The sequence below is a fragment of the Mobula hypostoma genome, chromosome 7, assembly GCF_963921235.1.
Source record: "Mobula hypostoma chromosome 7, sMobHyp1.1, whole genome shotgun sequence".
NCBI classification, from domain to species: Eukaryota; Metazoa; Chordata; class Chondrichthyes; order Myliobatiformes; family Myliobatidae; genus Mobula; species Mobula hypostoma.
The window spans coordinates 138,608,748-138,621,483 of NC_086103.1; the positions used below are offsets into that span (position 1 = coordinate 138,608,748).

The 12,736-nt window shown below is 39.8% G+C and overlaps 1 protein-coding gene across 1 annotated transcript in view; it reads right to left on the bottom strand.

Annotated features, from left to right (window-relative positions):
- Positions 1 to 12,176, bottom strand: part of cwf19l2 (CWF19 like cell cycle control factor 2) — a 114,498-nt gene extending 102,322 nt beyond the window's left edge. The window contains exons 1-2 of the mRNA XM_063054104.1: positions 12,055 to 12,176; positions 3,343 to 3,453 (exon numbers count right to left, since the gene is read on the bottom strand). Of these exons, the coding sequence (XP_062910174.1) occupies positions 3,343 to 3,453; positions 12,055 to 12,147 (204 nt within the window). The 5' untranslated portion in view covers positions 12,148 to 12,176. The remainder of the gene's footprint in view (positions 1 to 3,342; positions 3,454 to 12,054) is intronic.
- Between the last annotated feature and the right edge of the window lie 560 nt (positions 12,177 to 12,736).

A 12,736-nucleotide genomic window follows, 5' to 3' on the forward strand; every position in this document is an offset into this window, starting at 1 on the left:
TGTAGTAAAAAAAAATCCTGCAAGAGAAGATGGAATAGTCAAGCAGAGATTATAGTGTTCATAGTAGAACACTTGCTAGAATTGACATCATAATCTGCATTGCCTCAAGGTTATCAAACAGCCAAGCAGCAATCTCTCAACTATTGCCAGTTAATTTTACATTTAGCTATGTTAATATTGGCTGCTTAAACTCTTTGATTGTTAAGTAAGACATTCTATGCACCTTCCCTAACCAATGCATCTTACCACAAGACCATAAAACATAGGAGCAGAATTCGGCCATTCAATCATGGTGGATTTTTTTCCTCATCTCTTAACCCCATTCTCCTGCCTTGCCCCTGTAACCTTTAACACCCTTACTGATCAAGAAACTATCAACCTATCAAGAACCAATGACTTAGCCTCCATAGCCTCTATGCAATGAACCCCACAAATTCACCACCCTCTAGCTAAAGAAATTCATCCTCATTTTTTTCCCATTTTTTCTGCATGAAGCCACTTATAAATTAAAAGAACTAACTTCAACTTTGCAGATACCTAACCTTATTTCTCCTTTGTAATTTAATAATCCACAAAATGGCATAACCACACTACATTTACATTTAAGCTACATTCACACAGGACCTTTTAACAGGATTGGCAAAATAAATCACAAATCAAACTACCCATGAGATCAATTCCATTTAAAGAGTTACTGGGCATCGTTATTTTAGCATAAGGAGAAATCAACAGCAATAACATTTAATTGGCCCAAGAGATTCTGCAGATGCTGGAAATCCAGAGCGACACACATAAAATGCTGGAAGAACTCAGCAGGTCAGGCAGCATCTTTGGAAATGAATAAACAGTCGACATTTTGGGCCAAGACCCTTCATCAGGACATTTAATTAGCATTTAGCTAATACTTCACACTTCCAAATATAGTGGTTTCCAGTTAATTGGAACACCTTGGGACCAGGACAATTTGGCCTAATTAAGGGGATGCCCGAATTAGCCGAAGTTTCATGGAAATAGTTTGAAAAAGACAAACTATGTTTAACTGAGTAACAAATTATGTATTTAAATGAAATATAAAACAAATTAGAACACTACCACTATTACTACAGTACTACAGAACTGTGTACTAATTCCTAATAATTATCTACGAGAGCACAGTAGTTAGCGCAACCCTATTACAGCCCGAGGCGTCAGGTTCGGAGTTCAATCCCGGCATCTTCTGTATGTTCTCCCCATGGAATGCATGGGTTTTATCCAGGTGCTCTGGTTTCCTTCCACAGTCCAAAGACATACCAGGTAAGTTAACTGGTCATAGTAAATTGACCCACGATTAGGTTAGATTTAAAGTGGGATTGTCAGGGGTGGGCACAGCTCGAAGGGCCAGTAGAGTCTATACTGCACCGTATCTCAAAATAATTAAATAAATTCATACAGTGTTCTTTTGATTCACTGTAAATGAACAAAATCAGCAGACACCTAGTGCAGATAATGGCTTCCTTAATGATGTACTAGCAAAAACCACTGCTTTTCAATTCGGCGCCAGTTGGCCCAAATAAATAACATTACACGAGCATACACAATTGACTCAATTTGAAGTTTGAAAGGACAAAGTAAATTTTATTATCAGAGTACATATATATGTCACCACATGCAACCCTGAAATTCATTTTCCTGTAAGCATATTCAGCAAATCTATAGAATAGTAAGTACAAAATGATCAATGAAAGATCAAACAGAGTGCAGAAGACCACAAACTGTGCAAATGGAAATATACATAAATAGCAATAAATAATGAGAACATGAAATAACAAGATAAAAAGTTTTGCAAGTGAGATCATTGATTGTGGGAACATCTCAATGGATGGGCAAGTGAATGTAGTTATCCCCTTTTGTTTAAGGGCCTGATGGTTGAGGGGTAGTAACTGTTCTTGAACCTAGCGGTGCAAGTCCTAAGGCTCTTGCACCTTCTACTTAATGGCAGCAGCAAGAAAAGAGCATGGCCTGGGTGGTGAGGATATCTAATGATGGATGCTGCTTTCCTATGACAATGTTTCATGTAGATGTGCTCAAAGACTGGGAGAGCTTTACCTGTGATGTACTGGGCCAAATCCACTACCTTCTGTAGGATTTTCTGTTCAAAAGCATCGGTGTTTCCATACCAGGCAGTGATGCAATCAGTCAACACACTCTCCACTATACAGCTATAAATGTTTGTCCAAGTTTTTGATGTCATGCCGAATCTCCACAAGCTTCTAAGGAAGTAGAGGTACTGTCATGCTTTCTTCACTATTTCATTTATGAGTTGGGCCCAGGTCTGTTCGCTCTAAGCATGGTACGGTGTCTAACAGCCACAGGCGAGCATGTGACTGATGTTAGTTAGAAACTGAAGCATCATCCAAACTTCTTTTTCATGCCTTCAAATTCTTGCAACACACACAAAATGCTGGAGGAACTCAACAGGCCAGCCAGCACCGATGGAAAAAAGTACAGTCGACGTTTTGGGCCGAGGCCCTTCGGCAGGACTGGAGAAAGAATAGCTGAGGAGTAGATATGAAAGGTGGGGGAGGGGATCAAGAAACAACAGGTGATTCTTCAGAGTTCCTAACTTGCTGAAGTAGTGAAATTGTTTCATTTTCACTCCTGCCAGTTTCTGGCATTTCCAAGCCTGAATGCTTCAAACCACAGTGAGCAAAACAGTTCTGAATCGTCTTACTACTTACTTCTCGCCAACTATTAGTGACAAAAATCACTGCTTTTTGAAGATAACAGACACCATCTTAAAACTATTTGCTCTAAGTACTGTGTCGTGTCTAACAACCGTTCAGCAACACTCTCCTGTCCCAATTAAATGGCAAAGCATCCCAAATAAATGAAGGAAACCCCAGCTATTTTCTCAATTAGTTTTAGTTCTTTAGAGTTGTCCCAAATACACTGCTGCCCCGATTAACTGATGACCCAATTAACCAAAATCCACTGCATTCTCCTTGTTCCCACACCATTTGGTAACAGAGCCTTCAGCAACACTGATATAACAAAGTAGAACTTACTCTGGAAATCTTCGTTATTTATTTACCCACTTTAAAGCCTCCTTGAATTAACATCTTTCTTTTACTCATTATTAATTTTCAATTTTAGGCATTTACTTTTTTTAAATGCAATAACAGAGCAAGTAACTTTTGTTCGTAGGATAATCATGACTTCTGAGATAACACATTTGGAATTCTAAAAGAAAACTAACAGGTCAAACTACTTTTTCTCTCTGAGAAATATATTGTTATGTAATAAATCAAAAGGACCTCATTAATTTAAACAGTAACAAAGATATAAAAATTACATTTCTATTACCTCTGAAAACTCTCCTATTCGTTCATCAACATCTGGCAACATCCATGTGTCCTCACCACGTAAACGCTTGAGCTGTTTCTGTTTCTCCTCTTTTTCATATTTAGCTTGAGCCTTAAATGGAAAAAGATTCAATTCAGATGTGAAAGTCTACAAACATATATTCTGCCCTTTTTACTCCATTAATTTTAAATGGAGATCTATATACTATATGGATTATAACGTCACTTTGAAACTCAAATATTACAGCTATGCAACCACATCAGAACTATTCCCAGGACATGGATTTCTTTTTTTTAAAATCATATGTAGCATATTAAATGCTGTCAATTCTTTTATTAAAGTTCACACCACAGTATAACAATTATATATTTTTGAAATTTGCTTTCTCGAAGGTATTAGAGGCATTCACATTAAGGCCAATTCTAAAAGCACAGCATCACATAATATTATTTCACTTATATTTGTAAGATTAAATAATTTCTCAATTATGCAACATCTTTATAATTGTTTCAGATGTAGCAATCTTTGAATATCTGCTTGCTGAAGACACTTAAATTGCTACAGATGAAGCAGGATTATAGAATTACACTCAGCTCATAATACCTATCAGCATCCTTTTCTGTGGCTTGGTGCTGCATATGTCATCCTTAGCTCTATTACACACTGAACCAGAACTGCTTATACATCTGTATGATGATGGAGCAACAAGAAGCCATGATATGACAGAACACAACGACATTTCATCAGTGCCTCAAACATTCTTGTATGGATTATAGATCAGTTCATTTAGCTTTAGCTTTATGGTACTATGCAATGAAGTCCATTCTCAACACAAGGTCAGAATTTTGTCTCCAAGCAACTGCATGTTCATTTCTTCCACAGCTATCAACAATAGATGAGACTACAACTGGCACATTAGTCGGGACAAAATTAGGTAAATGATTCAGATGTTGATTTTCTCACCTGACAGCTATTGTATATATTCAGGATAAAGGTCTGCACTGGATGAACATTAAAACCTGACCCAAGCTTGCATTTTCTCTGTGAGAATGTGGGTTTCCTCTAGGTACTCCAATTTCCTCTCCTATCCCAATGATACGTAGGTCTGTACATTAACTGGCAACTGTAAATTACTCCAAGTAGCTAGATGAATGTAGGATCTGCCAGCAGTATGGGTTGACTCAGGAAGTCAAAGCACCTATTTCTGGGCAGCATAATTCTAAACCTTTTTCTTAGCTGAACCAGCCCAAAAGTATTTGCAGAAATATAATGCCCCTATCTAACATCAAATCGGATTTAACATTCACACCAAGATTAAGTGCAGACACTCATCCACTCCCCGTAGATGGTGGTCACCACCCGACCAGGGCATTAAGGTGAACCTGAAATCATTGCCAGAGAAGCAGCTCCCCAATCTCAGACAACATTCCCTTTCCTCCTTCTGTGTCAAGTAACACATGACTACTGAAACCAAGTCAAACTTCAAATCAACATGTGAAAAAAAAATCACACTTCCATTTTTTCCAATCCCTCTATAATACTGCTATCAATCATTGACACCAAGTCAATTCACCTAGATAAAATACTGAAGTGAGGTGGCATGGCTTTGTCGGAACACAATAAGATTCAAAGCCAATAGATATAATCAGATCCCACAGATCCATCAGACTCTAATGGAGGCCTAATCCAAATTGATTACTGGTGGTATTTCAGGGACACTTCTGCTGACTGGCACAGAATTTAGTCTGGCTGAAAAATGTAATTCCTTTGCTACCTTCAGCACATTCATATATCATCAACCTATAAGTGGTAATCATTAATCAACTGATGGCTTCAAAGCACATTAAACTTTTAAGACAAAATATTGCAGTAGATGGAAACCTGATGCAAAGTCATCAACCTGAAATGTTAACTATTTCCTTCTTCAAAGAAGCTGTTTAACTTGCTGAGTAGTTCAAGCAATTTCCACTTTTTTTATTCAGTGATGACGTCTGCAATGATCTGGGACATGGGCGATAACAGCAATGTTGTGGGCATAAGGAGAACAGATTTTTGTACAAATTATCTAAGAAATATGGACACCAGTCTCCAGATTTCAATGCTTAGCTCACTGTGAAATGACTAGTTCCATTTTCTTACCGTAGGACAAAGAACATAATAATTTAAATAGCCTCTGAAATTGTCAAACAAGTGTCAACTGTATTGATGTAAGAGTGCAGTCATTCTTGGATCAAAATGAATAAAGGCAGGAGGACCTTAGTGCTTTCAAACATTCCAACAGCTTAATGGTCACTTTACTGGTACCAGCTTTTACTCTGAGAATCAAACTACTTGAACAATGGCAACACAGGGGCAAGATGGCAATATGTAAACTCAGTATAAGGACTTGGCCTTTAGCTAACGATTATTAAATAATCAACAAGTGTAAGTAACGCATTGCTTTAGAAATGTAATCAAGTCAAATTAAAAAGGGAGCACAGACTATACCAAAATACCCCAGTAAGCATGAAAATACAAAAGTCTCAAAATATTTTCCACTCTTATAGGGGGAAAAAGTCTTCATTTAGACGTGCACAGATGTACAGCACTTAAAAGTTTACAACCTGTGACTCATCACTGCAGAATGAAGATGATTTTTGGCAAGTATCAAAAAGATTAATTTCAACCTCTTGTACAAATTTGGTTACCAGCAGCTTGGCAATAATTACATACTTGATTTTACTTAGAAACATGATGCTTTTTTCATCTGTGTTATGAACAAGGAATAACTTTATGAAGAAATTACCTTTTAAAGTTAATACTTTCCAATTATACAGACTAGAAACTCCAAATAAGAATTAAAATGTTACATTAGAGTTCTGATGAACGATCATCAAAGGTTCCAAACAAAAAAAACCTGCTAAGTTATTTCTTTACCATTTATGAATGTCTTCAATCCAATTCATGCTCAAACCCCTCCCTCTGGTTAATAATTCTTCTTTTCTTTAGCTCCTATTATGGGGATATGCTGTTCTCTGATGTCTGTTATAAGCCAACCTTGTCCATTCTCTTATCTTCACTTTCACTATTACCAATTCAATATGTTATTCACTGTTCACAAATGCTTTCTATACCAGAGAAAACAAAACATGATCATGTTGCCAAATCTCAAGCATTATTCTCCGTCTCTAGTCACTAATCATTTTATTTCTTTGGTTCAATCCTCTGATCCCTCTATCTTTGGCTTCCTTCACCATTTCAGCTGAGCTTTAAATAACTGTGAGTAAGAGCATTTTACAGCCTTCCAGACATACCAAGTGTAATAACTCCAGAACTTAACTACTGCTCTCACATTTTCAGAAGACAGATATCAGACAATGCTCTGCTGTTGCCAGTTATATCTCGACCAGGCCATAAGACGTAGGAGCAGAACTACACCATTCAGCTCATCGGGTCTGCTCTACAGTCCTCAACTTTTCACACTTGTATAATTTTCCAACAAAGGCAGTGGTCATTCTGCCTACCGGAGTCCATGCCAGCTCGCAGAGATATTCCACCAACCTCATTTAACTGCCCTTACTCTCCTACCACCCATCTCCACTGGGTAATTTCACAGAGGTCCCTTTGAAGTTTTTGCAATTTGGTAGGACAGCAGAGCACCCGGGAAAGGACAACATGCTCAGTGATGGTCACCAGTGCAAACTCCACATATATAGTGCTGGATAACAGAAGCAACTCTCCTGTAGCCAGTTATACTAACTGTCTCTCAGAGTCAGAGGATGGAGCAGTTGTTGTAATGGCAGATGCAATATGTAGAGAATCTGTGAGAAAGGATAGACAGCAGATAAAAAATAACTGCAGTCAGTTGGATGGGTTAAAATAGTAATGTGAGCAGTATCAGGAACAAGTGTGATGATCCATATATGAAACTGTGACATTGTGGCCTTGGCTATCACAAGGGCAGGAATGGCTGCTGGATGCTCTGAGGTTGAGATGGTTCAAAAGGGACAGGGAGGGAGGTAAAATAGGTTCTTTAACACTGCATCAATTCTCTTAGGTACACTGTCATGCAGTTTTATTTTAGTAAAAATGTTTGGTAAGTTGTTCTAAGTATCTTAGAGGACTTGTCACAGTTCTGCAGACTTTGGCTGTCTCACTTGCTTCTGTATCTCCAGGTAATCCCACACAGCCTCAATGATGGGGCTCTGTGGAGGCCATACCATCTGTTGCAGAACTCCTTGTTCTTCTTTTCAATGAAGATAATTACTTATGCCTTGGTCGTGTGTTGGGGTCATTGTCCCGCTTTGACTGTTCAGACACCTTCCTGATGGTACTGCAAGATGGATAAGAATCTGCTTATACTTCACAGCAATGAGGATTCCATTAATTCTGACCAGATCACCAACTCCATTTGCAGAAGTGCAGCCTCAAACTAACAGGGAACCTCCACCATGCTTCACTGTTGGCTGCAGCAGACACTCATCCATATAGCATTCTTCAGCTCTTCTACAAACAAATTGCCTCCTGTTTGAACCAAAAATTTCAAATTTTGACTTGTCAGTCCGGAGAACTTGCTGCCATTGTTCTGCACCCCAATCCTTGTGTTTTTTTCTGTCTTGGCTTTGTTTCCACTTCGAAGGAATGGCTTTTTGGTAACAAACTCTTCTAAGAAGACCACTTTTGATAAGACTTCCCCAGACTGTAGAGGGGTGTACTTGGGTTCCAGTGCTTTCTAAGCACTCAGAGCTGATAGCAGTGCTGGACGACTTCTGATTTAGAAGGAATATCAGATTGATACATCTCTCATTTGCTGCACTCAGTTTCTGCAGTCAGTCACTGCGTTTCTGGTCCTCAACCTTACCTGCTTCTTTGTGCTTCTTCAGAAGAGCTTGAACAACACATCTTGAAACTCCTGTCTACCACAAAATTTCTGCTTGGGAGAGAAGGCAGGATGACAACACCTTGTGTCTTGTTGATATGCTCAGTCGTGCCATGGTGGTAAAAACTGATGATTTGAGAAGTCAAACTGTCACATCTGCCACACCTTCACCTTTTAGTTTGGTTGTCCTTCGCCCAATTTAATTCCGTTCACATCCGTTTCTGGTTCAGTTAATCAGTTTAGTTCATTCAACTCATTAGGTCATTGATCATTAGCATCCTGTTTATTATCTTTGTTTAATCATACACTGGGCTGTATACCTACAAAGTAATCAAGTTCTTATTTGAAAAGTGGTCAATTACTTTCTTTAATGAAATGCACTAATGCAGAAGACAAAAAATAAACATGAAAGAAAAATGGAGGGCTATTTGAAAGGGAGAAGCATTAGATTGATCTTGGAGCAAGTTTGAAGGTCAACACAACATTGTGGGCCAAAGGGCCTGTACTATGCTGGACTATTCTGTGTTCTATCTGTTATATTGTAATCATCCCTAGCAGCCTACCAAGCAAATTATTAATTAATCAATCACTTCTTCTCTCTTCTGAATATGATGTGCTAACAAGGCAAGAAACAGTATGATGGCATAGATGAATGTGTGACAAAGGAGCTCGTGCAGGAGTGAAGGCTTTAGGCAACTAAGCTATGGTGCTCTCTTCCGGGGCAGGTGGAACCTACACAAGGACGAGTTGCACTTAAAGTGAGTGGGGTGGCAGCAACAAAATTTTCACATGGAGGCTTACTAGTGTTATTTGTCAGGTTTAAACTAGTGAGACAGGAGGTGAGAACTGAAGCAGTAGGTCAGCAAGTGGAGGAATTGAGGGGGAAGGTGGAAGTCAAGTCATGCAAATCTAAAAATAAGGACAGGTTAATGAACATTCCTATGACTATGTTTCAGATGCTCTAAGTCAGTAAAATTAAAGAGCTGATTGTTGAGTTCAGGAAGGGGAAGGAGAGTGAGCATGTGCCAGTCAGTGGAGAGAGTCAGCAGAGTTAAATTCATGGGCATTAACGTATTGCCTGACCTGCCCTGGGCCCCGCACACAGATGCAATCACATGGAAGATGTGCCAGCATCTTTACTTTCTTAGGAGGTTAAGAAGGTTCAAATTGAATGTATCCTGACTGGGTGCATCATCATCCAGCAAGGCAATTGGATGCGCTTGAACATAAGAAGCTGGAGAGAGTAGCGGACTCTACCCAATACATCACAAGTACATCCCTCCCCCTCCCCCATTGATGGTAGCTATAAGAATGCTGTCTCAAGAAGGCAACAACCATCAAACATCCCCACCATCCTGGTCATGTCATCTTCTAGCAGCTACTACTGGGTAGTTAACCTGAAGCCCCAAAACCATCAGGTTCATGAACTGCTACTTCCCTTCAACCACTTGGTTCTTAAGCCAACTGGCACAACCCCAATCACAATCAAGAGAAAATCTGCAGATGCTGGAAATCCAAGCACCACACACAAAATGCTGGAGGAACCCAGCAGGCCAGGCATCAGCTATGGAAAAGACAACTCTAATCACTGCAGTTTAGCAACACTTTAACTACATTAATCATTCTGCACTGAATTGGACTTCTTTTTGTTCTAATTGTGTCCTTCCTTATGAAAATTGTATTTAGTCTATATTGTTCTTCTGGAAGTTGCTTATATGATGTAATGTTCCTGCAAGCAAGTTCTTCACTACACCTGTGCATGCATGTATTTGTGTCCATGACAATAATCTCAATATTGAGTGAGATGTAGAAGATGTGTGAGGGATGCGCTGCTAATGAGGGCTCATCCTTCCAGTATGCCCTCTCTAAGCAGCACTGAGTAGTTAGCATAACGCTTTACAACACCAGCTGTAAGATCAGGTTTCAATTCCTGCCGCTATAAGGTTATACATTCATCCCATGGCAGTGTGGGTTTCCCATGGTCCAGTTTCCTCCCACATTCCGAAGACATACGAATTAGGGTTAGTAAATTGGGTGGATTGCTATGTTGGTGCCTGAAATATGACAATACTTGCAGGCTACTACCAGCACATTTTCAGGCTGAGTTAATCATTGAAGCAAATAATGCATTTCCCTGTATGTTTCAATGTACATGTGACAAATAAAGCTAACCTTTAATCTTTAGTCTTTCACAAAGAGATGACATCCTGGAGGGCTCATCCAGTGAGGTAATTTCAGTAGCACTTAGGAATACAAAATATACTATGAAGGGGTTAGACTATAAACCTCCCAACAGTCAGTTGGAGATAGATTAATAGATATATAGGCTGATTATGGTAAAATGCAAAAGCAACAGAGCTATTGCAGTGGGTGATTTTAATTTCCACAGTATCAAAATGGATTCCCTTTATTGATAGAGACTTAGATGGGACAGCATTTGATTGGGGCATCCAAGAGGTTTCTTTGACACTGGGAAGGGGCCACATACTGGATCTTGTTTGGGAAATGATTGTGGCCAGATAAACCACAATTCCAGTGGGAAAGCATTTCGGAAATACTGCTCATAAATCCCTAATTTTTCAAATCTTTATGGATAAAGATTGGCATCAAGGGGAAAGTGCTAAATTACTGTAATATTAAGCAGAATGTGGAGAGGGGTGATTGGGAGCAGCTTTTACAGGGCAAGTCCATGTCAACCCCAACTAATCAGAATTCAGTTCCAGCATGCTCCTGTGTTGAAGAAATAGCAAGACGGCAAGATTCATGGATAATGTGAGAAATTGCAAATTTAGTCATAAAGCTCCTTGATTAATATAAAGGTAGCAGGAAAGAAATTCAGCAAGGAATCCAGTGGTAGGGCGAAGAGGGTAAAAGGGCCGTGAAATGCCCTTGCTGAGTAACATTACAGAAGATCCAAAGGTATTAATACAAATATTAAAAATAAAGCAGGTACCAAAGAAAATGAAAATCTATTCAAAGAAAAAAGAAGGAATTTCTGTCTGGAACTAAAGCTGGTAGTACTTAACCTAGCTTGTACAAAGTGGCTAGTACTAAACAAATACTCTGCATCAGTATTCCCCACGAAGGCCGTGGAAATTTGTGAAATCAAGGAAGAGTATGCTGATATACTAGGACATGATGGAGGTGGTGTTGGGTCTCTCTAAAAACACGAAGGTGGATAAATCTCCAGGGCCAGATGAAACACAATTTGAATTAATGTAAACAAGGAACTAATGCTTTAGATTGCAATTATAAACGCAAACACGAGGAATCCTGCAGATGCTGGAAATTCAAGCAACACACATCAAAGTTGCCGGTGAACGCAGCAAGCCAGGCAGCATCTCTAGGAAGAGGTACAGTCGACGTTTCGGGCCGAAGATTGTGCCTCTTCCTAGAGATGCTGCCTAGCCTGCTGCGTTCACCAGCAACTTTGATGTGTGTAGATTGCAATTATGTTGGCTTTCAGGCTTTTCAAATTGAGGAACTGCAATTTAACTTTCTTAATCAGCTGAATTAGTTATATCGTAGCGTTTACAGAAAATATTAGTACAAACGTCACCACAATCAAATCACGAAGCTCAATTTAAGAATATATTCCCGGCCTACAAATTCACTTCTGACTTTTAACTCTGGCGAATGCCCAGCGTTGGGGTGCAGTAATATTTCGTGGGTCCGTCCAAAAGAAACAGATCGGTGACTTTTTTTTCCACCGAACTGCATCTCAAATCTCGGTGATACTTGGTTTCAAAATGTTAAAAGATTCAGGCCGCAATCTCTGATTATCGTAATCAGGGAAGGATAAGGTTAATGATACAGCTGCATCCAGAGAAGCGCGGACACTAACGAGTAAATACCTTGGCCAGAGCCTCCTCCCTCACTCTCCGCTTAACTTCTCTTCTATCCGCCAGTGCTTTCTCACTTTCAAATCTACCCCCGTACTCCGCCATGGTGCTTCCGTCGTCCCTGGTAACCCTCACTTTACGGCGGTCGTACAGTGCCTATTCGAAACGTCGTTAAAAATCGTCCAACCGGAACTAAAGCGCGTGCGCACTACCGGTGACAGCTGCTCTGTAGTTCAGTTTCCTTCTTCCGTTAGTCTTGTAACTCAGTGGCCACTTTATTAGGTACCCCCTGTGTTCTGTAGTTCATCCACTTTTAAGATTCGACATGTGCACTCAGAGATGACTTTCTGCATCTCGCTGCTGTAACGCGTGGTGGTTGTCTTCTCGTCTTATTTGAGCAGCTGTTGCCTTTCTATCAGCTTTGACCCCAGCATCTGCAGAGTATTTTGTGTTTCTATCAGCTTGAACCTTTCTGGTAATGCTCCCGTGACTTCTCTCATTAACAAGACATTTCCACCCACTGGATTTTGTAACGCAAACACGAGGAAATCCACAGATGCTGGAAATTCAAGCAACACCCACAAAGTGCTGGTGAAACGCAGCAGGTCAGGCAGCATCTATAGGAAGAAGTACAGTCGACTGTGTCCTGACGAAGGGTCTCGGCCCAAAACATCGACTGTACTTCTTCCTATAG